This window comes from Paramormyrops kingsleyae, chromosome 14, assembly GCF_048594095.1.
Source record: "Paramormyrops kingsleyae isolate MSU_618 chromosome 14, PKINGS_0.4, whole genome shotgun sequence".
Taxonomy (NCBI): Eukaryota; Metazoa; Chordata; class Actinopteri; order Osteoglossiformes; family Mormyridae; genus Paramormyrops; species Paramormyrops kingsleyae.
The window spans coordinates 27,728,712-27,754,190 of record NC_132810.1 but is presented as its reverse complement, the minus strand read 5'-3'; the positions used below and the strand labels follow the sequence as shown (position 1 = coordinate 27,754,190).

The window sequence follows — 25,479 nt, the reverse complement described above, 5'->3', positions numbered from 1 at the left end:
ACCTTGACCTGCTTCAACAGATGATACATGTCCTCCACTTCATCTCCTTCTCTCTGTCTATATCCTCTTCCAATATTCAAACTCGATCCCTCAATAACACGCCTGTACAATGGAAGGTCCAACGCCTCTGCATACAAGTTTATAGCCTGATGTCCCACTGTCTGATACATGTAACTATCTAATTCATCTACAGGGAAAAATAAACAGTTAATCAAGAGTCAAATATACTAACAAATCTACACAAAAAAAATAAAAAAATATTTTCTAAGGTCACCAGTAAGTATGGTACTCACCTTTATTTTCAGAGGGTTGCAGGTTTGCAAGAGCAACAATCTCATGTCCTGCAGCTACACACTGCATCATGTTGTAGCAGCTGTCTTTGCCACCACTAAAAATATGGCACAAAAAAAAACACTAAGACAAAAATATAACAAGGGAGCAATAAATGTTGACTACTGCACAAACACAACATCAATGCATAAGTAGTAGCTATTAATTAATAGTTTAAGCTGATTGTAAGGGATTTATCGGACACTTTCCCATTGTGGGAATGAAAGAGTAGGAGAATTCCTATAACGCAACCCTAGTGCTCTCATTGCATTGTGCTGGACACGCAGCGCTAGTAAACTGGCTTAAATATGTGAGCCGTGTCATTTTCGATGGAAAAAAGAGCTTTAACAGGTAATTATTAAAGCATTTATGCAACTGATTAACAGCACTGCAACGCCAAACTAGCGTTTTTAGAACTGCTTCCTAAGTAATCTTACAGTCCGTCGCATCATGTAGATACCTAATATAAAAATAACATGGATTACCTTATCATCGCGACTACTTTCATTTTATTATTGCTTTAATATCTTTATTAGCTACAGAATATAGGCAGCAGAAATGTTCCACGAAGTTCTTCACCCGCACCACAGCAACACACCACCAACAAGCAAACGCAAAAAAACCGCTCATGCGCCCAAGCAAATAGCAAAAAGACCCAATTCATGGGTAACTAAATGCGTGCCTGATTGGAAGCTTTCAACGGTAGATGTTTGAAATTCTCATTTTGATAAATAAGTAATTTAGTCTTAAACATTGAATGGACCTCTATTTAACTAAACATTTTAGGAGGTCTTCTGTAATTATTTTCAAGAAGGAACCAACACGGTGCTTTATGGTGTCTCACAATATACGTATATATTCCATCCTCTCAGAAAATGTTTCATACGCTTTTAAAAACTAAGTTTTAAAAAAGGCCCTTCCATGTTTCCCAATCTGTTACCCTCTGTCACTACCGAAAATGTTACACCTACCGAAAATGTAACTTCCGCTACTACGCATGCGCACGTTTGCGACTTCTGGAAGGAGGCGTGCTATTTTTACGGCATCGCGTCACATTTCATCGTCTGTTGATTTTTGATAAGAATGTCGAGGGGAATATTTTCAGAAAGCTGTTAGAACTATTTACAATGGATGTAATAGTTCAGTCAAATTATCAGTAGGTACTAGTGGTAGATTTGAGATCAATCGAGGTATACAGCAAGGGTAGCCCTTTGTCTCCATTTTTGTTTTTATTAGTTACACAAATTATGGCCCTACATATAAAAAAAGCTGAATTTGAAGGTATAAACATATTTGGAAGAATATTCAAATTATCCCAATTAGCTGATGACACTACTATTTTTCTGAAAAATGATTTAGAAATATCAAAAGCAATTAATTGTATCACAGAATTTTCCTCAGTGTCAGGGCTTAAAATGAATGTAAACAAATCGGTGCTGTTTCCAATTAAGACATGTAGTTTAACAGAATTACATGGTATTCCTGTTAAACAAATAGTTACATACTTGGGTGTTATCATAAATAAAGATGAAAATGAACGCAGTGTGCTCAATTTCCAGCCCATAATAAACAAAACTAAGACAAGATTTAATATCTGGCTTCAAAGAGATTTATCTTTGAATGGGAGGGTTTTACTATCCAAAGCAGAAGGGATATCAAGATCTGTCTATGTGTCTTTAGCTTTGGATATGCCATCTAAGGTGTACAAAGAATTAGACAAATTGTTATTTAATTTTTTATGGAGGAATAAGCATCATTATTTGAGAAAAGAAATAATATGTAAACAAAAGAGCCAAGGTGGATTATCTGTGCTTAGATTTGAAACTTTAAATAATACATTCAAGGTTAATTGGTTAATTAAATTTATGAAAGAAAAGGATAGCATGTGGTATACAATTCCAAAACATGTGTTCGACATGATGGGTGGCATAGATCTATTATTGAGATGTGATTTTAAAATTGATAAACTACCTGTAAAGTTAGCCAACTTTCACAAGCAGGCTTTATTGGCCTGGATGCTGGTATATAAACACAATTTCTCCCCGAATAAATATATTATTTGGAATAATAGATGTATTAAATATAAAAATAAATCTCTTTTCTATAAAAATTGGTATGAAAATGATATTGTGTTTGTTAAACAACTTTTAAATTCAAATGGTAATTTATTAGCATATAACGAATTTTTGGAAAAATTTGGTTTTCCTGTTACTCCAAAAGAGTATGCAATTGTGTTTGATGCCATACCTCACCCAGTTATACAGTTTGTAAGATCTTGTGGAAGTAATTATTTTGAGGTAATGTATGTTAAAGAAAGTTTTTTTTAGGAGGCATAGATATTCTTAAACAAAGTTATACGAATAAATTTCTAAGAAATATTATAACAGGAGATACAATTACTCATAAGTGTGTAAAGTGGACCAGTGTCTTTGGAGAGATAGATTGGAATAAAGCCTGGCGTGTCTGTGATATGTTCTGGCTAAACAATAAAGTAAAAGAGGTTACATTTAAAATTTTACATGGTATATATCCAGCTAAAAGTGTATTAGAGAGATTTAATTTGGAAATTGATTACTCTTGTGATTTTTGTTCGGGGGAAAAAGAATCTATTATCCATCTGTTCTGTAATTGTGCATTCACGAGGATTTTCTGGGTGGATATGGAAAATTTTATTAGAAGGAAAACAAATATTATTTTCATGTTAAATAATTTTGATATATGCATGTATTATTCTAATGAAATTAATGATAATAACTTCATTTTACTTGTACAACTCCTTATTATTCTGGGAAAATTTCACATTCATACGAAGAAATGGTCAGGATCCAAGCCTAACTTTAGTCACTTCCTTCAAGAAATTAAGGACTACTGCACCAGTTTGGAAAACATTATCAACAAGAAAGCAATAAAGACCTATGGACTTTTTCAGAAATTCACAATTTTTTGATTAAGAAGAAATTCTTTTTCTGGCATATGTTATGTAATTGGTTGTATAATGTTGTTTATAATGGTTTGTACAAATAAAAATTTTTTTCCAAAAAAAAAAAAAAAAAAATAGATAAGAATGTCGACAGCGAGAAGAAAGAGAAGATTTAACCGGATAATGATGGAGTCCTTCGACTTTAAAAGATTTTATTTCGCATAGGCCTTTAATGCCCAATGGCCATCAATTTTACAGTCAAAGGTGACATTACTTTAATGTTACCATTATGTACTACTCCCAGTTCGATGTGCTGTGAAGTTACTTAAACTAAGCCTGCTTTTTTTCTCCTTAGTCATTTCATTTCTTAATTGTATCAGTGTAATTACCACACACTCGTGTCAGTTATGGCAGCTGTGTCTTGTGGTGCTAAATAAAGCAAATTATATTTCTTTCTGACAGACGACCAAACCGCACAACATAAACATTGTTTATGTTGTGCAAATAAAAGTTCTTAATTATTATTTTGGTGTGATTTTTTTTTTTTTTAGAAAATGCTGTACATATATCACAGCCCCTTGATAAGCAATATGGGTACACAAGATTGATATACACCCCAGTTTTATTACGTTTTCTAAAGAAAAGGCATCTATTCAGCAATACCCTTGGGAAAAACCTTATGTAAGATTACTGTCAGGCACTACAAACAACGCGCACACAGATGCAAATATTACAATCGGCAAAGCAATATGGTTTAAATACCACACTAAAGTGACGGCTGAACTACAAATATAAACATCAATGACCCATCTCACAATACGTGACTAATGAATGATGATACACGGCGTCCACGCCCTGAATCACGCAATCACGGTCTGCCGCAAAATGTGAATACATGCGCAGTATCGGGCCCCAAGAGTGTCCAGCTGCAGACGCCTGTAGAGTGGAGCTCCACCGGAAATACGTCACCTCCTCAGGAAATACGTGATTTTAAGGGGCGTAAAGTGGATCTCCATCTTTATGGACGTAAAGTGGAGCTCCACAGGAAACATGTGACCTCTACCGGAAACTACCACTCTGTTAGCGAAAAGAGACAAGATAGAATCCAAGGAGCATCTCACCCCTTTTATTTATTGTAGCTACTGAATTACTTACTATTACTGTTAATAAATCAAACATCAAAGGCTTAGATATAAATAATCACAAATTAATTATAAGTCAGTTTGCCGATGATACTATAATCTTTCTAAAAAATAAAGAACAAATTCCAATGGCCTTAGATACAATAAAGGTCTTTTCTGGTGCCTCTGGACTACGCCTGAACCTGGAAAAATGCGAATTCATGAGTATCCATAATTGTCCTCACTCTTCCTTGTATGATATACCTGTGAAAAATGAAATCAAATATCTTGGAATTTGGGTAACTAAATGCATGGCTGATAGTGAAAAAAAGAATATTCAGAACACAATTGACAATTGTAAAAAAACCTTAAATCATTGGCTACAAAGAGATTTAACGTTGTTCGGCAGGACTATGTTAACCAAAGTTGCTTCTTTGTCCAAATTAATCTATCCAGCTTATTCCCTAGCCATCCCACCAAGGATTATAAAAGAAATCAATAAGGTGAATTTTAATTTCATATGGAAAAATAAACATCACTATATCAGAAACAGGGACTTGATAAAAGACTATGAAGAGGGGGGCATAAAAGCAATTGATTTTGAAATAATGAATGGCATGTTAAAGATTAATTGGCTTCGTTCTTTCTTAAAAAATGATAATGAGATCTGGTTTCTGATACCATCTCTTATTTTCAACAAAGTTGGGGGGATCCAATTCCTATTAGTATGTGATTTTGAAATTTATAAATTGTCCATAAAACTCTCCAAATTTCATCAACAAGTTTTGCTAAATTGGAAATTAATGTTTAAACATAACTTTAGCCCCCATAACGTTCCATTGTGGAATAATAGGGTGATATTGAATCGGAGGAAATCTATGTTTATGGATGAATGGATGACAAAACAGATTTGGTCTCTCACACGTATAATGGATGAAAATGGAGATATACTCGAATTAAACAGGTTTAATGAAAAATATGGCATGAGTTGCTCATTTGAGATCTTTAAAAGAGTTTCACAGAATATCCCAATAGCTCTTATCAACGTGATAAAGAACAATATTTCAAATATACCAATTCCAAATTTACATAAAATTAAATTAGATGGTCTTGACCTTATTAATGAAAAGTGTAATAATCAGTTTTTGAGGAAATATTTGATTAATACCTTATATCCAGGTAGGACAAAACACTCAATCATATTTAAATATTATAACAAATCTGAGATCTCAGTAATTAGAACCAGATATTTAAAATTTCCAATCCCCCCCAAATTTAAAGAAGTTCATTTTAAAACTACGAAAAATATTTACTCCTGTAATGAATTTATGAGAGAAAGATTTAAGTTTGTGGCAGACAACTGTTATATTTGTAAAACAACTTTGGAAACTACAGAGCACATGTTTTATGGGTGTGTTACTGTCCAAAATTTATGGAAATCTCTCCACGTCTTAATATCGTCCTGGTCTAGAAATATTGATTTTTGGTCTTTTCAGAATATTCAAATTGGTGTTATCCTTAAGGACAAAAATAGTGATTTTTTGGTAAACAATCTGATCATCATAACAAAATATTACATTCATAAATGCCGATATGCTAAATCCCCCCCTTCATGGCCTGCTCTTAAAAACGAGCTATCCCTGTTGTGTACATCTCTGAACTTAATAAATAAGCCCCAAGCAATTAAATTGCATACATTTTTAGAGGAGCTTGATTTTTCTTAGCCCCCTTATTTATTTAAGTTATATATCTTGTTTATAAAACTTCACCTCTAAAGCTTCCATGATCCCCCCTTGTCTCCCTTTTTCCCTGCTTTTGTTTTTTGTCCTCTATTTTTTTTTTTTCTCTTTAATATATATGTTTAGTTAAAATTATTGTTGGTTTGATTGTTAAATACCAACTTCACCATTGCAATGATGTATTTTCTTTAAATTAAGGTAAAAGATAAAGGAGGTGTGACATAATGTTATGTAAGACACTGTTTCGCTTGTCTATCTGAGATTGTCATTGTCATTGTTCTAAATAAAGTTCATTAAAAAAAAAAAAAAATGTAATGTAACAAAAAAAAAAAGAATCCAAGGAGCCATTCCTCTTTGGTTTTCAGATCCAAGAGGACATGGAATTATTTTTACAGGCCTGTGTTGACCAGTGGGGCTTCCGGGTTAATGCTGTCTGTTATGAGAAAGATTAAATTACTGGCATATGATTGATTGATTTTTTTTTTTTTTTTCATTCTGTTTGTTGTTCTTGTTGCTGTCTAAATAAATTTAGCAGTTGATTGAATATAATTGTTACATATTGATAACTGGTACGCAAGTACGCATTCACCTTTAAAAGCGATACGTGTGGCAATCGATTGCTGTGACTGTCACGCTCGGGCGATGTGGGCGAGCAGGGAATTAGGCGAGCAAGCCAGGACGTCAGGGAAACGGGGGTTTAATGAACAAAAGACGGGCAAAGCACAGCACATGACAATACAATGACAAGTCTGGGGAAGACTGACTCAGACGAGGACTAAATACACAAGACAAGCTAGACTTAATAGGACACAGGCGAGCACAATCAGGGTTGAACACGAGGTAATGAGGGGGGCGTGGCACACATCGGGATCGTACGGAGCAGGGTGTGACAGAACCCCCCCCCAAAGGCGCGCACACCGGGCGCGCCAGAGGAGAGGCGACGGACGAGACGAACCGGGAAAACAGGACCTGGAAAACAAAGCAGAACGTCAACCAAAAACAGGGAACAGAACGGAGACACAGAAGAAGAACAAGGACGAGAGGAAGGACAAGAGACGACACAGAACAGGGAAGGCAGACAGACAGACAAGGAAGGGAGACACAGAAGGGGAGAAAGGCGGAACAAAAGGGCCAGGAGTGAACGGAGGAGGAACAAAGGGACGAGGAGCAGAGACAGGCGGGACAAAGGGAAAGGGAGGAGGAAAAAGGGGAGCACAAGGGAGCCCAGGCGGGCGACGGGCAGCGGCCGGAGGGGCCGCAGGGGAGAGGGAGGAGGGAGCAGGAGGGGACCACCCAGGGGCCAAGGGAGTGACGGAGGGGACACGGAGGGAGCAGGAGGGAACACCAGTGAAGGCAGGCAGGAGGGGGAAGCCGCGGCAGGCGGAGGCGCAGCCGAAGCCGGCGAAGGCGCCGTCCGACACCCAGCCGGAGCAGGGGGGCCCGGAGGCAACCGACATGGAGCCGGAGGAGGGACCGAGGACCGGCACCGAGGATCCAGGGGGGAACCCGGCGGCGACCGCCGACCCCGAGCCGGAGGACCCGCAGGCAGCCACCGAGCTACAGCCAGGGGCCGAACGGGCGAGCCAGGGGGCAGGGAGGGCGGGACCCGGACCCGACGCCTGTGTCCTCTGCCCTTACGGGACACTGAAAGGCGGGGTCCTGGGTGGTGTTGGCCTTGTCGGGGCAAGGGCGAGGGAGTCAGGAAGGAGGTGCCCGAGGGTGTAGACTCGGGCAGAGCAGGGGGCGTGGCCGTAGGTGATGCAGCCGGAGCCGCGGGCGGGGCAGCCAGAGCCGCGGGCGTGGCCGCAGGCGGGGCAGGCGGGGCAGCCAGGGCCGCGGGCGTGGCCGCAGGCGGGGCAGCCAGAGCCGCGGGCGTGGCCGCAGGCGGGGCAGCCAGGGCCGCGGGCAGGACCGGAGAGGCGGCCTCAAGCAGGGCCGCGGGCAGGACAGGCAAGACAAGCAGTTCAGGTGCCGGCAGAACAGGCGAGACGGGCAGTTCAGGTGCCGGCAGGACAGGCGAGACGGGCAGTTCAGGTGCCGGCAGGACAGGCGAGACGGGCAGGTCAGGTGCCGGCAGGACAGGCGCCGCCGTGACATGGCCAGCAAGGGGCACCTCGAAGGGCAGCTTGGGTGTGCGGCCAGCAGGGGGCGCCTCGGCGGGCGCCGCAGTCACTTGGCCAGCAGGGGGCGCCTCGGTGGGCGCCGCCAGCACGCGACCAGCAGGGAGCGCCCCAGCGGGCGCCGCCATCACACGGCCAGCAGGGGGTGCAACCGCGGCGGGTGCTGCCATCACACGGCCAGCAGGGGGTGCAACCGCGGCGGGTGCCGCCATCTCGCGGCCAGCCGGGGGCACCGCGGCGGGTGCCGCAGCCAGAGTGGTGGCAGCTGCAGGGACTGCAGGCAGAGCAGGCAGGACAGGCGGGTCAGGTGGGTCAAGCAGGACAGGCGAGTCAAGCAGGACAGGCGAGTCAAGCAGGACAGGTGGGTCAGGCTGGACAGGCGGGTCAGGCGGTGCTGCTGGCAAAGCGGCGGCATCAGCAGCAGGCGGTGCCGCGGGCAGAGCGGCGGCATCAGCAGCAGGCGGTGCCGCGGGCAGAGCGGCGGCATCAGCAGCAGGCGGTGCCGCGGGCAGAGCGGCGGCATCAGCAGCTGCGGGCAGATCGGCGGCAGGCAGCAGGCAGCGCAGCCGCGGGCAGATCGGCGGCGGCAGCAGGCAGCACAGCTGCGGGCAGATCGGCGGCGGCAGCCGGCAGCGCAGCCGCGGGCAGTTCCGGAGCCGGCAGGAGGGATGCCGAGCACGTCGGCGCTGTTCCTTTAAGGGCTCTTGAGACGCTGGGAATAGCGTCCCTCACAGCGCTGATACCTCTTCTGGGAGAGTGCTCTGGCCGGTCATCCCCAGCCTCTACAGGGAGTTGGTCCTCCCCGTTGTGGGGCTCATCGGTCCTACGGACGTCCTCCACGGCGGGGAGAAGGGAGCACGCTCCCAAGAAGAGCGTCGTCGGGTGGATATTCCTCCCTTTTCCCCGGCGTCTCTTTTTTGGGCGGGGAAGAGCGGAGCCTTCTGGGACCCAGGGCAGCTCCCCGCAGCGGGGAAGCAGAGCGGCCGTAGCCGCGTGAAGCTCAGGGTTGCGTGTCTTCTTGCCAGCCCTTTGTGTGACTGGGAAGGTGGCTGGTAGCGAGTCGGGGGGCAGTTCCCGGGTGGCACACCCCGGGTGGGGTAGCCAAACAGCCGCTCTCTCCCTCAGCTGCTGCAAGTGTTCGCTCACCTGCTGGAGCAGCTGTTCCTCGCCGGTACGGAACCTCCTATCAAGGAGCTCCCAGCAGCTCTCCACCAGCCGGCGGGCTACAGGATCCGGGTGGCGATCGAGCTGATTCGTCCATCGAATCACCTCGTCCTCCATGGGGAGGACTTCCCCGGTGGCGCTGAGCTTATTACGGAGACTTGTCATTCTGTCACGCTCGGGCGATGTGGGCGAGCAGGGAATTAGGCGAGCAAGCCAGGACGTCAGGGAAACGGGGGTTTAATGAACAAAAGACGGGCAAAGCACAGCACATGACAATACAATGACAAGTCTGGGGAAGACTGACTCAGACGAGGACTAAATACACAAGACAAGCTAGACTTAATAGGACACAGGCGAGCACAATCAGGGTTGAACACGAGGTAATGAGGGGGGCGTGGCACACATCGGGATCGTACGGAGCAGGGTGTGACAGTGACAATGTAAATGCATACGTATTTTATGTGCATTTGCGCTGATATGACAAGAAAATACCATGCATTTCAACCTATATACCGCAAATGAAGTACGAATTAGCATATACAGGTTAAAATGCACAATAATTTCTTGTCATATCAGCACAAATGCACATAAAATACGTACGCATTTGCGCTGTTCCAGCAATCGTATATAGTATATGTTTATAACAGTTAAGGCAAGACCAATATATATATTAGTAATGTGTATGGAAAGTAACATAATAGCAATTGCGTATGTATGGTATGTTTATAACTGCTCATCTTATGACCAATATATATATTCCACAAACTAGATCAGACCAGATATATATATATATATATATATATATGTGTGTGTGTGTGTGTGTGTGTGTGTATATATATATATATAATTTCTCTAGCGTATAAATGAACAAAAACATACTTTTTGAGAATTTTACAACTGAAATTCCGCCGTAACACACAGTTTGGTCACGTGTTTCCTGTGGAGCTCCACTTTACGTCCGTAAAGATAGATCCACTGTACGCCCCTTAAAATCACGTATTTCCGGTGGAGCTCCACTCTACAGGCGTCTGCAGCTGGACCCTTCTCGTATCGGGCCTATGGAAGTGTACATTACGCATGCGTAATAAAGAAGTGCCAGAAAATGTGGTTTCGTGGACGCATGCGTGATGAATGTGCACATGCGTAGTAGCGGAAGTTACATTTTCGGTAGGTGTAACATTTTCGGTAGTGACACCTGTCATTGAAATACGATTATGCAAAACGCATGTGCGAGAACTTGTCTATTTCGCACGAGAACGCTCGTTTTAACGATTTACGACGCTCCATTTCAAGGCTTTTAAAAAATTATTAAAGTAGAAATTGTACATTATATGGCTAATAACACATCATATACAGTTTCTTACAAAAAACGGAGCACACATTGTAAACATAATTATAACCATAATTTAAAAAACAACGTATAAAATAAAATAGAGGGAGTCTTCTGATATTTTTGCTGTTTTCTTTTCTATAATTTCATTGATTTGCAGTACTGTTTTAGTTATTTTATAATGACCACGAATGAAGGTTGCGTCTTAATACATTTATGAATAAGAAACGTCCCTAAAATATTTAACTAATTAAATTTTCTTATCTTCCATTGATTCCAAATATAATATAATTTCTGTTAAATTCATGGGAGAGAGAAAATATTAGTATAAAAGCAAAAGAAAAATATTAATGGACTACAGCACGATTTTTTGTTTCACTCATTTCTCAGTTTATGGATGTGCGTCCGTGAATAATACGGCAGCCTGCTTATTCTCCGTTTTTAATTAATGAAGGGTTTCTTCTTGCTTTAATTAATAATTGATAATTAATAATAATCATATCAATAATAATAATATCAATTACCCCTTTATGGGACTTCAGTTCTGCTTCTAGGAGCCTGATACGAACTGTCCTATAACAGTGCACTTCACACCTGCACTTAGTGTTTCCCATTCCTTTTGAAGGTCTCTTGTTGTCATTCTCCAAATTCATGACAAACTGTCGGATAAATTAACGCTCATCTCTGGTATTAGTAATTCGCTTCCGCCCTTAACCTGGCTGCTTTTTGGTCATTGCCAGTGTCTCCTGCTTCACTTTGTTCTCGTGTACTGCTGTCTTAGAAATTTTGAACCTGGAAGCAACCTGATGCTTAGCATAGCCTTCTGGCAGCAGATCCACAATTAAACCAGGATGTTAAAATGCAAATTTTGTTAAAAATATAGATTAGTCTCTCTCTCTCTACACACACACACACATATACAGTGGTACCTCAGAACTCGAACTTAATCCGTTCAGAACTCCGGATCGAATTCTAAAAAGTTCGAGTTCTGATCGAATTTTCCCCATAAGAAATAATGGAAAACCAATTAATTGGTTCCCGGCCAAAAAATTTACACCTAAATATGTTTTTTTTTTTTTTTTTTAGCATTTAAACACAAAATGAACAGGATAAAACAAGAAGAGCTTATACTGTACTAAACACATCTAAGCACATTTGTCAAAACAGTAATTTGTAAAGTAAGAAAATAAATGTATCCAATGTGTAAAGTTTAAAAAACAATGTGCCCTGCCCCAATTGTCCGCTCCTTCCGTGTGCCACGCCCCCTCGTTAACCCCTTGTGGAATCCCCCTGTGATCAGCTGTTTCTGGTTGTTGTCATTATGCTGCATTCCATTTGCCTCGGGATCCAATTTTTTGGGTTCCGATATTACGTCACATTCGCTAAAAACTCGGCAAAACCTAGTCGGATACGTTCCATTTGCCACAGAAGTAGCAATACCATGGACCCATATGAAAAAGCAAGATTTTTTGCTTAGCCGGATTTAAGGTACCTCAGTTTAAGTGGCCTTTATCTTCGTTCACTTACAATTAGCCCGAACTACCTTAAATCCGATAAATAATCCGACTAATCATGAAATCCAATTCTAGCCCGGTTAATTGGTAGCCATTGTTAGCAATATCACTTGATAACACATTACAGCATCCTCTGTGCTGTCCGAGATATTTCTGGGATCTCCGAGAAATGGGAGCGCTCATGTCGTCACTTCCGGCTTCAAAATTCGGATTCCAACTCGCAATCCGAGTTCCAAGGGCAAATGGAATGCAGAATTATGCTGCATTCCATTTGCCTCGGGATCTGATTTTCGAATTCCGAGATTACATCACATCCACTAAAAACTCGGGAAAACCGAGTCGGATGCGTTCCATTTGCCACAGAAGTAGCAATACCATGGATCCATATGAAAAAGCAAGATTTTTTGCTTAGCCGGACAACTTGTCGGATTTAAGGTACCTCAGTTTAAATGGCCTTTATCTTCGTCCACTTACAATTAGTCCGAACTACGTTAATCCGACAAATAATCCGACTAATCATGAAATCCAATTCAAGCCCGGTTAATTGGTAGCCATTGTTAGCAATATCACTTGATAACACATTACGCGCGGTGCTTGACGTATAAAACTCCGTAGCAACACGTCCACAGATAAGTTGGACGGTATAGTGTGTGCGACCGATTTAATGAGCCACAAATGAGAAGTAGTGCTTAAACAGGATAAAACTACAACTTTCCCTTCTGTTGATAAAGGACACAGCCATCTTGGATTCTGAACTCGGGATCTTCTGCGTTATCCGAGATATTTCTCGGATCTCCGAGAAACGGGAGCGCGCATGTCGTCACTTCCGGCTTCAAAACTCGGAATCCGACTCGGAATCCGAGTTCCGAGGGCAAGTGGAATGCAGCATAAGTCCTCTGTATTTAGTCTGCCATTTCTCTCTAAGTCGGAACTCGGATGAAAACGTCACGAAAAACGTCACTTCCCGTCGGAAACACGCCTCTTTTATGACGTTGAAGTCGGACAAGATTTTGTTGTCCGAGACTCCGAGTTGCCCCTGTGACGTAATTTCAACATGGCGACTTGGTTTGTTTGTAGTTTGTTTTTTTTTCAAGATTCAAGATTCAAAGCGTTTATGTACAGAAAAAGTAGTATTTCTCAGTACAATGAAATTCTTACTTTGCTGTCCACTCACAAATGCCAGGTTAAATTAAATTACAAGTACAAAGAGCATACTTGAGAAAAATAGTGGAAAAAGAGCTTAAAGTGCAAAGTGACCTGTTGTGCAAATGAGGTAGGTCATGATATGCAAAGTGATCTGTTATGTAAATGAGGTAGGTCGTCTATTTAGGAGTCTGATTGTAGTGGGGAAGAAAGAGTTGTTTAGCCGGGATGTTCTAGATTTCACACTTCTGAACCTTCGTCCCGAGGGCAGGAGTGTGAACAGTCCGTGTTGGGGGTGTGTCGGGTCTTTGAGGATGGAGGCAGCTCTCCTCAGTGCTCTGCGATGGTAAATGCTCTGCAAAGAGGGCAGTGGAGTCCTAATGATCTTCTCCGCAGTTGTTATCACTCTCTGCAGGCGTTTGCGGTCCATAGCAGTTGTGCTGCCATACCATGCGGTGATACAGCTGGTCAGTGTGCTCTCCACAATGCAGCTGTAGAAATTGATGAGGATCTTGCGTGACATGCCAAACTTCCTCAGCCTCCTCAGGAAATACAGCCGCTGTTGAGCTTTCTTGACCAGCTGTGTGGTGTTCAGTGTCCAGGTGAGGTCCTCACAGATGTAGATGCCCAGGTATTTAAAGCTGCTCACCCTCTCCACTTCAAGCTCCCGGATAAACAGTGGCAGGCGGGGGCTCCTCGTCTTCCCCATGTCCACTATCATTTCCTTTGTTTTGTCAGTGTTGAGGGTGAGGTTATTGTCCTCACACCATGATACCAGGCCGGCCACCTCTCTCCTGTAAGCCGTTTCGTCCCCTCCAGTGATGCGACCGATCACTGCAGTGTCATCCGCGAACTTCAGGATGATGTTGTCCTTACTGGTGGCGACACAGTCGTGGGTGAACAGGGTGTAGAGGATGGGGCTGAGGACACAGCAGTGCGGGACGCCAGTGTTTGTAATAATGCTGGCTGAAGTCCTGTTGCCAATCCTGACAGATTGAGGTCTGCCAGTCAAAAAGTCCTGTAGCCAGTCACAGAGGGTGGGGTGCAGGCCGAGCGTGGTCAGTTTGTGGGTGAGTTTGTGGGGTATGACTGTGTTAAAGGCAGAGCTGTAATCAACAAAAAGTACCCTAATGTAGGAGTCTTTATTTTCCAGGTGGGAGAGGAAGTAATGAAGGACAGCAGCGATAGCGTCTGATATGGACCTATTAGGCTGGTAGGCATACTGCAGAGGGTCCAGAGTGTCTGGGATGTTGCTCTGGATGTAGGCCAGCACCACTCTCTCAAAACATTTTGCAATGATAGGAGTGAGTGCAACTGGTCTATAGTCATTTAGGCAAGTGGCTGGGCTTTTCTTGGGGAGGGGGACAATGGTTGTTGTCTTGAAGCATGTGGGAACGGTGCTCTGGCTGAGGGAAAGATTAAAAATGGAGGTGAGAACATCAGCCAGCTCATTAACACATGCTTTAAGGGCCCGTCCAGGAATGTTGTCTGGTCCTGTTGCTTTGCGGGGGTTGATTCTCCTCAGGGCTCTGCATACTTGGTCTGTTGTAAGTACTGGGGGGGAGGATTGGGTGATCTGGAGGTTCTGGGAGGTCTGGTTCCGAAGAGTCTGAGAAGTCTGGCAGGTCTTGGAGGTCTGGGAGGTCTCAAAACGAGTATAGAACACATTGAGGTCATCCAGCAGGCTGCCTGCAGAACTGATGGTGCTGGTAGTGGCCTTATACTCTGTGATGTGCTGCAGGCCTTGCCACATCCTCCCGGGGTCAGCAGAAGAGTAGAAGCCATCCAGCTTCTCTCTGTACTGCCTCTTAGCCTCTGTGATTGCTTTCCGCAGTCTGTACTTCGCAGCTTTGTACTCCGTCTCAATGCCTTATCTGAATGCAAGAGAGCGAGCGCGCAGCATATGTCGTACCTGACTGTTAATCCAGGGCTTCTGATTGGGGAACTTCCTCACTTGTGTGGTGGGCACGATATTGTCAACACAAAAGCTGATGTACCCAGTCACGCACTCAGCATAGTCCTGTATGTTAATAGAACAGTCCTCCATAGTGGCTGCAGTTTCAAACACATCCCAGTCTGTCTGGGCAAAACAGTTCTGCAGGATGCTCTCAGTCTCTGAGCTCCAGCGTGTAACAGGTTTGATGACAGGGTTTGATTGTTTCAGCTTCTGTCTGTAAGCTGGGTACATAAACAGAGAGATGTGGTCTGACTGTCCAAAGGGGGGGCGCTGTACAGCCCTGTATGAACCGCGTATGTTACTGTAGACGTGGTCTAAGGTGTTCTTGTCCCGTGTGGGAATGTCCACATGTTGGTAGTATTTTGGAAGTACAGTCCGTAAGTTGCACTTATTAAAGTCACCAGCGACGATAAAAGCAGCGTCTAAATGAGTTGACTCTAACGAGCTGATGACGTCGTGGAGTTTGCCGAGTGCCGCTGTGCAGTTAGCTCGCGGCTGGATGTAAACAATGCCCAAAAACACAGCCGAGAGCTCCCGTGGCAGATAATAGGGGCGGCATTTCAGCATTAAAAGCTCCAAGTCTGGCGAACAGTACTTGTGGACAGTCTGTACATCTACACACCACGAGTTGTTAATAAATGCACACACACCTCCCCCGATAGCCTTACCGGAGGCTGCAGTGCGATCTCCCCGGTGAACTGAGTGTGTTTGTAGCTGAACGGCGCATTCCGGAACTTTGTCTGAAAGCCAGGTCTCAGTGAAAATAAGAGCGCAACATTCTCTTATTTCCCGTTGCGTTGTGATCCTGGCTCGTAGTTCGTCCAGTTTGTTTTCCAGGGACCGCACGTTGGCCAGTAAGAGGCTGGGTAGCGGTGGTCGGCTAGCCCGAGCCTTTAGCCTAGCATGTAGCCCCCCCCTCTTGCCTCGCTTGCGTCGCGGTCTCCGAAGCGCTCTCCTGGGGTCAGCCGGCTCGCCAGGACTCGACGCCTCGGGGTATACCCGGGAGTGGGGGTGGCGGTGGTGACGATGAAGCTCCGGTGGTATGAAAACAGTAAAGTCCAGATCATTGTGTGAGTTACCGATGTCCAGTAGTGCCTGTCTTGTGTAAGTTACCAGTGCACAACATTTATCCAGTGCAAAAAGAACAAAAAACACACAAAAGACTAAAGAAAACCGGCATTTGAGAGCGGAGCAAGCAAACACGTCTGCCTCGAGGGGCGCCATTTTGATGTATTTTTACCGTTCGAAAAAAGAATATCGCTATGACTGTACTAAAATATTTTATAAAGCTTTTTGACTAGTTCATGTTTCTTGTTTGTCTCTCGGAAAAATCTCCATTTCTCCATTTGGAAAACTCCAAATCTGCTAAAATATAAAGCAACAACACACAGCAACGTGTTCATGGAGGCAGCCATGTTTGTTCGGAGATGTGGGTAGCTCGAACGGGAGATTGTCGGACGTGATGTCACTCAACTCAGAATTTCCAAGTTCCGAGAGAAAAAAAAACGAATGCACCATTAAACCCTGTAAAAAATAGTATCTGGTACCTTGGGAGGAGCCTAAAGCTCTCCCCGTCTATGACGTCATAAGCGGGAGGGGGGCGTATCCCTTGTTCTGATTGGTCGAGGGTTATGTCCATATGGTATCATACATGGTTATGCCACGTGTTGCCGATAGGGGGCAATATGGTTTGGGGAGATAATGGAAAGCATTTAACCAGCAAACATTTAGCCCCGCAGCTCGGTCATGTGCGTCCACTCAGTTCAAACAATGCGGGTGATATGACGACTGGGAGATCCGAAGCTCGCGCAGGTGCACTCAGGCAGACACACGTTTCAAAATGGCGACAACAACGGCGCACTGGTTATTTCAAATAAACCCCTTAACCATGATGTTTTTTAAATAATGAAGCACTTTTCTGCCAATGTGAATAATAAAGTGCCCTAAACATTTCGACAACAAGAATCAAGGAATAACGCTGGGTAATCCTTGTTAAAATGAGCACATACGCTCTCTCTCTCTCACTCTGTAGAGACACTATTTTCTTTAAATAGCCGCATCGCTGTCAAATTGGTGACAAAATGGTGACCGGCAGACAAATTGTCTCCTTTTTTTTTAAATATATATTCCCTCCTCCACCCCCCCTCTGCGGAGGACTACTTTATCTGAATCTATTTATTTATTTATTAATTATTATTATTATTTATTTAATTTATTTTTATTTTTTTATATTTTTATTTACTTCCTCAAAAGAAGGAGAGGGAGGGGGGGGGACAAAGGAGAAGGAGGGAAGAGAGAGAGAGGGAGAGAGAGGAATGGAAAGAAAAAAGAAAAAAAAGAAAGAAAAAAAAACAAGAAAAAAAAAAACAGATAATCTGCTTCCATGTCTGTTGAAAAGAGAAAGACAACATACGACATCTGTACTAATCACAACGACCATCAAACGTTAAATGTTGTTGAACAGCACACACAACCAGCATTACAACCCATGCCCAGAAACAACAGCCGATCAAGACAGTGTTTGTCCGTGAGCATGTGTCCGTGAGCACCTGTGTGTACACCTGTGTGTCAGCGCGCTGGTGTTCCTAAGGTTTCTCCATGTAATTGTCTAGTAGTGTGTGTGGGGAGCCACAGCCCCGCCCACCCAGGACATGAAGTCGACACGGAGGAGACCCGGGCCCCAGATATCCAGAGGCCCCCCAGGGCACGGGAACCCCAGGAGGACCACCGCAGGGACAATTGCAGCCCCCACCGAGAAAAGGGCAGAGGAGCGCTCCGGAGGGGGGCCATCCGGCAGCCACATCACAGGAGCCCCAGGGGGCCGTGGCGACGAGCACGCAGGCCCCGCCGGCGGCCGGCCACACCAGGGCAGACCGGACCCCGGGCCCAGAGATCCAAGGGCCCCCCCACCCCCCAGCCAGGGCCCCGACAGAGCTGGAAGGGCCAGGCCCTGGCCGGCAACCGCCGAGAGTGAGCCAGCACACACCAGAGCATCCAGCCCCGGACATCGAGAACCACCAACGCATCGGCAGCCGGGGGCCTCATCCACCAACAGGGAGTGTGGCGGGGGGGAATAGAGCCTGAGATGTTATTTCAGGTGGAGTCTAAGACCCAACCTGACACATACGTATAGACAAACAGGCGTACACATACACAAGCATACGTTCCCACCCTCATGCATACATAAACAAATATTCACCCATTCGCCCAACATGAAGACACAGAAATGAACGCCGTACAAACACTCACACTCCCCATATATACTCTATACTCCGAGATCTAGGCACCACCGCCCCCAGAGAGGCAATCCGCCACCAGACCTCGGAGATGGATCCCTTTTTTCCTCTGGCATGGGGACAAGAAGACCACCCCGGACCCCACAGCAGCCGAGAAGCCCACCAGCCCAGACCCCGACCGGACGGCCAGCTCCTCCCAGCCCCCGGCCCCAGATGGTGAACAGAGAACGGGGGTGTGAAAAGACCCCATGCTTCCCTCCGCCCGCTCATATGTGGTGTTGGTGCGTGTTGTTCTAAAGTGCTTTAAAACAGGGGAAGGGCATGGTGCTAACCACCCTCTGCCAATCAGTAGCTGGTGTCAGCTCGGCCCCTCCCCAGAACCCTCAATGTCTATGTGCAACTTAAAATTGAGAAGTGGGCACTGGCACAAGAGGTAAGGCTGAATGAACAGACCGCCCTCTGGACGCCATTCCTTGTGCCCACCCCCAAGGCCCTAAATGTATGTGTCACGAGAGAGTAAGTAATGAGAGTGTCTAAGTTGTGATGTGTGATTGAGACACAGGTGGTCACGGGGGGACAGAGGAGGAATACCTCCCCTGCATCCCAGCGACGCACCTGCACCTCAAAGCCCTATATGTGTGTTTGGGTGACAGAGCGGGAGGCGGGAAGCATTTAGGGATGGGGAGGAAAGGATCGGGGGGGGCAAAGTACCCCCCCTCTGGAGCCAGCCCCCCCGCTGACCCCCATAAGCACCCCCGTTCCCCGAAATCCACCCAGGGCGGGAGAGCCGAGGCCCATCCAGTCCGGGGGCCCAGAGCAGCGGCACCATCGGGCACCACAGAGCCCGGGGCAGCCAACCAGACCCCACCACAGAGGAAAAAACTACACCCACCCCACCATTCAGTCAACTCCCAGACTACATAAGACAATAGACACCCAGGTTGGGTCCATTCTCCTACTCTATTGGATTCCCCCCCACCCCCGCAGAGTGGATACCCCTAAGGCAGGGACCACCTGCGGACAGATGGTAACAACCTCCCCACCAGCTAAAGAGGCCCCCAGCCCCTCCAATGCGCCGAAGGTCCCCGCGCCGGGGCCGGGCCCCAGTGCACGCTTCCGCCCACACCCCGGCGACCCACCCACCAGGACCCAAGCCCCCCCAGCCCAGCCGGAACCCCAGCCCGGAGGCAGAGCGCCCCCAGAACCCCAAGCCCGCCCCGGACCCACCCAGGAGCAGCACGGCCGGCAACCTACTGTACGTCCGCCGGCACAGGCTACCCCAGCAGCGCTGCATGTAGCCGCCAGAAAGGAGCCACCAAAGCCCCATCCAGGCCAGGACTGCAGTCCCAGCGCCGAACCCCCCCAGAAACCCCCCCCCCCCCCAGGGAACCCCCAGACACCCCAAGCCCATAGCCCCCCCCCCCCCCACACCAACAACAAAGACTGAAGCGGGACAAACCTGCGACCCCCCACCGCCACTAGGTGATGGAGCTGATCAAAGGAGCCCAGAGAGATTGGTCTAATGTGGCGGCAGAAGCTGTATCAAGACTAATATGGTCCAGCAAACTCTCTCTATATTGGTTGATATTAAGGTTATTTTTATTTTTCCAGTTCATGAGGACAGTCTTCTTAGCAATGCATAAAGCGGTGAAAGCCATGTGGGTTGTGTTAATCTCGGTAGTGACACCATCTAGGTCGCCCAACAAGCGGACTGAAGGAGAGGCTGGAATGGTACATTTCAGACACTTTGATAAGTCCTCACAAATCCTGCGCCAAAACTTCTGAACAGGTGGACAGAACCAAAGAGCATGGATGTAATTGTCAGGTGTATCCCCTTGACAGTGTGAGCAGTTGTTAGAAGATGTAAAACCCATCCTGAACATCCGATGCCCTGTATAGTGCACTCTATGCAGGATTTTGTATTGTATTAATTGTAAATTGGGACTTCTAATCAGTTCAAAGGTTTTTAAGCATGTCTTAGACCAGAAATTGTGGTTCCAGCTGATTGATAAATCTGCCTCCCATTTTGCAATAGGAAGGGATATTGAATCATCCATTTTGGAAAGTGTCCTGTATATTTTAGACAGTAATTTGGGGGTTTTGAGATTAAGGAATTCTGCCACCCTTGGTGGTATTTGTAATTTGATTTGATTAGACTTGAATTTCCTTTTTACTATAGATTTAACTTGTTGATATTCTAAAAATCTATTCTTGTTAATCCCATGTCTTTTAACTAATAAGTCAAAGGGGATAAAGTCTATTTCTTCGAATATATGTTCCAAGTATTTAATACCTTTACAACTCCAATCCGGGAAATTTATCATATTATTGTTTAGTAGTATGTCAGGGTTGTTCCAGATGGGAGTACGTTTGCATGGGATTAATGAAGACTCAGTCATTTTAAGAAACTCCCACCATGCTGTCAGAGAAGAGCTGATACTAATGCTTTTGAAGCATTCATGTCGTTTAATGTTTGAGCTAATGAATGGTAGATCCGAAATCTCTATGTTATTGCATAGAGCCTGTTCTACGTCTAGCCAAGTTTCATCTAAGAGGGTATGTTTTAGTCATCCTGAGATGTTTTGAAGCCTGTTGGCTAAGAAGTAGTGGTGAAAGTTAGGCAGATCTAGTCCTCCTTTGTCCTTGGTCCTTTGCAGCGTTTTTAAGCTAATACGCGGTGGTTTATCTTTCCAAAGGAATTTAGAGTCCAGAGATCTAAACCAGTCAGGTGATGGTTTGCTCGGGATCATTGCAAATAAATAATTAATTCTTGGCAGCACCATCATTTTTATAGAGGCGACCCGTCCCATGAGTGATATGGGTAGGGACTTCCATCTAGCCAGATCATCCTCTACCTTCTTTAAAAGTGGGATGTGGTTTAATTTAGTTAAATCTGCCAGCCTAGGTGAAACATTAATACCTAAATATTTGATATCTCCAGATTGCAGTGGAGTGGAAGAAGAATTCTGAAAGGAGCAGTTAATTGGAAGAGCTGTGGATTTTAACCAGTTTATCGAATAATCTGAGACTCTTGAGAAAGAGTTAATTAATGTAATTACCTCAGAGAGAGAGGTTTGTGAATGTTGGAGAAAGAGTAACACATCATCCGCATAAAGACTGACCTTATGTTCCACATTCTTGCATTTGATGCCTTTAATCACTATAGCCTGTCTAATTGCTGCTGCTAGTGGTTCAATAAAAATTGCAAAGAGTGAGGGGGAGAGAGGGCATCCCTGCCTGGTGCCCCTCTTGAGACAGAAGCTAGAGGATGTTTGGTCATTTGTCCTAACACATGCTGTTGGGGAACTATATAATATTTTTAACCAGTTTATGAAAGAGGTTCCAAAACCAAATTTGTGTAATGTTGCAAATAAAAAACTCCAACTGACTCTATCGAATGCTTTTTCTGCATCTAGAGACAATATTGTGAGTTTTTCGACTCGTATGGAAATCCTCCTGATCACCCCAGCTTTCCGAGAATCATAAAGACATTCATGACGAGGAACTGTGATCGGCTTGTTTACAACGCAAAGCAGGTTCAAGACGATCTCAGCGTGACGTGTGGCCAACATTGCCTTTTTTATTTAATTAACCACTGTAGAGGCTTTTCTTTTTATAAAAGTCTATCGTTTTATAGCAATGATTTTAAAAAGAACGATGCCATGGTTTCTCATTTTGTTTCTAAATTTAAATATATCAATCGTGTGAAAAATGTTTTTACCAAAATGCAAACGGTGAGATGTTGTAAGGCTTTGAAAAAGACTATGTTAAATAAAAATCACAAAGACAAAATATCACATTTTAGTGTTTTATTAACTATGTACAAAAACACTTTAAAACATAAGCCATTCTGGTTTTCAGAATTTCGGCGGAGTGCTACGGGATCGTGGAGACCGACAAATACTTTTGGTGGTACTGTCACGCTGCTCCTCGGTGAGATTCTTGTTCTTGATCGCTTCTATGAGACAGCAGACATCTTGGTTGGGTATGAGGGTGCAAGGCATGTTGAGTCTTGCCAGTCCTTGTAGAAACTCGCCCCATCCCACAGGTCTTCTCCCCTCGCCCACATTACGCGGGTTGGTAATGTTTTTAAGCAAATCGAGCATATACAACCCTGCGATAGTCTTTCCATTAAAAACAAACTCCCCGCGTGGGTTCCACGCGGTGACAGCATTTTTCAAGCATTTTACCCATCATATATTCTACCTTTTTCTTGTTACGCAGTGTTGCATTTTTATAACATCTTGCATGATGGTGTCACCATCAACTGTGGCATCAGCAACAGTGGCGTGTGCCATCCCTGCATTATCTGTCTCTTCAGTGGGAAGTGTCAAAGATAAGGGTTCATTATCACCGTGCCTGGCCAGAGTCAAATATCTCTGTAACACCTCTGTGTACAAGCGGACCTTTTCGTGGTCAGCAACATCCGTTCTTGATAAAATGTTGCGTATTGCAATGTCCAGCTCGCTTTCGGCAGTCTGCCTTATTGTGTCTTTAGGAGATGTCGCATTATGCAGTTTTTCAAGTTGTGATTTCGGCACCAGATACATTTTCCAACCGTAATCCATTTTACTTAGCCCCGATGAAAAAGACTGGTGAGAAACAGTATGGCGACACTTAAAAGGGGTAGAATGAAGCCCCCACTGGTCTGGTTAATAGCTTTCTTCTTTCTTTTTAACGATGCTCGTTTGCTCGCTAGCAGTTTAATACCACTTTTTTGCTTTTTAAGTCTTGCAATCTGTGATTTGGTTAGCGGGATGTTACCGCACAGTACGTTCAAAGCTATTTCACAAAGAGTGTTCAGCAAACCCGGCGATGCCGTCTTTAAAATGTTCTTTCTCTGTCCAGCGTTACTGTCAAATAAAGCTTTTAGGGCACTCCAGTTTCTTTTTATATGAGCCGACATCGTTAATATTTTTTCTTGAGCACGTAAGCGACAGGCCACTCCGGTGGAAGCATTTCACTTCTGAGCCTACAGTCCTCGGGTGTCACGGCTTTTAAATCCACGAGCAGGTACCTATGCATAAGGCACTTTTGTGGCGTCTTTGAAAGCTTCTAGAAAAATTTTTGAATGCCGGGAGTACATCTGACGTGCCAATACACTCGTCTGTAATTTATCTTTGTTTTTAAATAATACGATGTAGTTGGCGTTAAGATTGATGGTCCGACTTTTCTTACCTTGGAAGAAAAGATTCTGCACTAGATATATAACACTCAGATTTCTGTGATGTGTATACTTGGTGAAAGCTTTTTCAACTTCGTTATTGTCGCTGGCTTTTTCCATAAGATCGTCAATGATGATTAGGTTAGATTTTATTTGGAGGCAAAAGTTCATTGTCACACAGAGACTCCGGAATTCCTTCCACAAATTTAATGTTCTTTATTTTGCACAGCAATTCATCATACAGCGGTTGCCAGCAAGAATAGCACCATACAACATTTTCAGGAACTCTGGATAATGTTCAATCCACATTTTCCAATAGTCTTTTAATGAAATATGACTTGCCAGAGTTACTCGGTCCCGATATAATACAATTAAGAAAATGGATGCTGAAGTCTATTGTCGAACCCGTCACTAGTATCCATAAGGCAATGTGGTGTAATCAGACTGAAGGTGTCACTTGGTGTACACAACCTTGAAACACTTGCTGACTGTCTTATTTTTCAAAAGGAAGCCCCTTTTACCCTGCACAATCTGCTGCATGGATGTTCTGATCTCTCTAGGGGGATCACGTGGGTTACTCACATAGTCCTGGACCAAGCCCGTGAGTGATGCAATGTTAACAACTTTTGAATTAGTGTTATGCAATGTGATTCCCTTCACTTTCATGTTTGTTTTGCCCTTTGCCGTTCTGTACCCGTAAGTTTTATGTCCCCCTGAGACAAATTCCACAATGTGATCATCTGGGTCCAGCTCGCTTGTTAGTTTGGCGAGAAAATCGACCAGAGGGGGCGCCCAGTCACCCAGCTTGCTGACAAAAATGACTGAGTCTGTATCATGACACAGCGTACGCTGCCCCAAGCGGTCCATGAGATTGTACAGCTCAAGCCTAGCATACGCGGTAGTGAAAGCGGCAATAAAAACATTGATGTGCCGCGGCATGCTAGGGTAGGCCCTTTATATTGCGCCATTGGACCATCTCCACATTATCATTCAGAAAGGAAAAGTGAGACACATTGATCAGCTTTGAAAAAATGAACATGAGAAACTCATCGGGATTTTTGATGAGCGTCGTGCTTGCCTGATTTATTCTCTGACCAAACTTTCCCCAAAAACTGTTTAAAAACAATGAGGAAATTTGGCATTTCACTTTGTTAACCCTGATGTTCTCGGGGTTCAAACGGATGCCCTCCTTCTCAAAGTAAGTCTGAATGTATCTCTCTTTATCCTCAGCACTCGTTGCCCAAAAAAAGTTTTTCTTCTTCTTCTTTAAACATGTTGGTTAAATGTAATGGGTTTACAATATGTGCTTTCTTCTTTTAAAACGACGTACATTTAATTGGTATGTTAATTGGTGCCACTTGTGCGTGTTTAAACTCAGCATTTGCTCTTCTGACAGTGCTTCATTGGGGCGTGTTTGTACTTGTTTAAATTACACCTGCTTTTCTTTCTTTTAAAAAATAACACTAAAGTCTTTTCTTGTTTAAACATTTTGGTGCTTTCTTCTTTTAAAATACACCGGGGCGCTTGTGTCTACTGCGGACGGTACCCCGCTGGACGTGTATGCGCTAGCTTACGTTCATCCTGCTATATGTTTTATTGTTCCTTAAAACGTAATTAAAAATAACACATTAATAAATACATGTAATGTATTTTTATTCTATTAAAGTTTAACGGCAACCATTATCTCCCCATATTGTCCCTCTATTGGCAAGACGTGGCATAAGCATACCATATGGACATA

General features: G+C 44.5%; 1 protein-coding gene across 4 annotated transcripts in view; it reads right to left on the bottom strand.

The window, feature by feature from the left end:
* dph6 (diphthamine biosynthesis 6) overlaps positions 1-1,327 on the bottom strand; it is a 37,565-nt gene extending 36,238 nt beyond the window's left edge. For 3 of the 4 annotated variants that reach the window (XM_072698923.1, XM_072698925.1, XM_023811263.2), the window contains exons 1-3: positions 816-1,295; positions 294-388; positions 3-187 (exon numbers count right to left, since the gene is read on the bottom strand). In XM_072698923.1, the coding sequence (XP_072555024.1) occupies positions 3-187; positions 294-388; positions 816-838 (303 nt within the window). In that variant the 5' untranslated portion in view covers positions 839-1,295. The other variant, XM_072698926.1, reaches the window with a different exon arrangement.
* Positions 1,328-25,479: the final 24,152 nt, after the last annotated feature.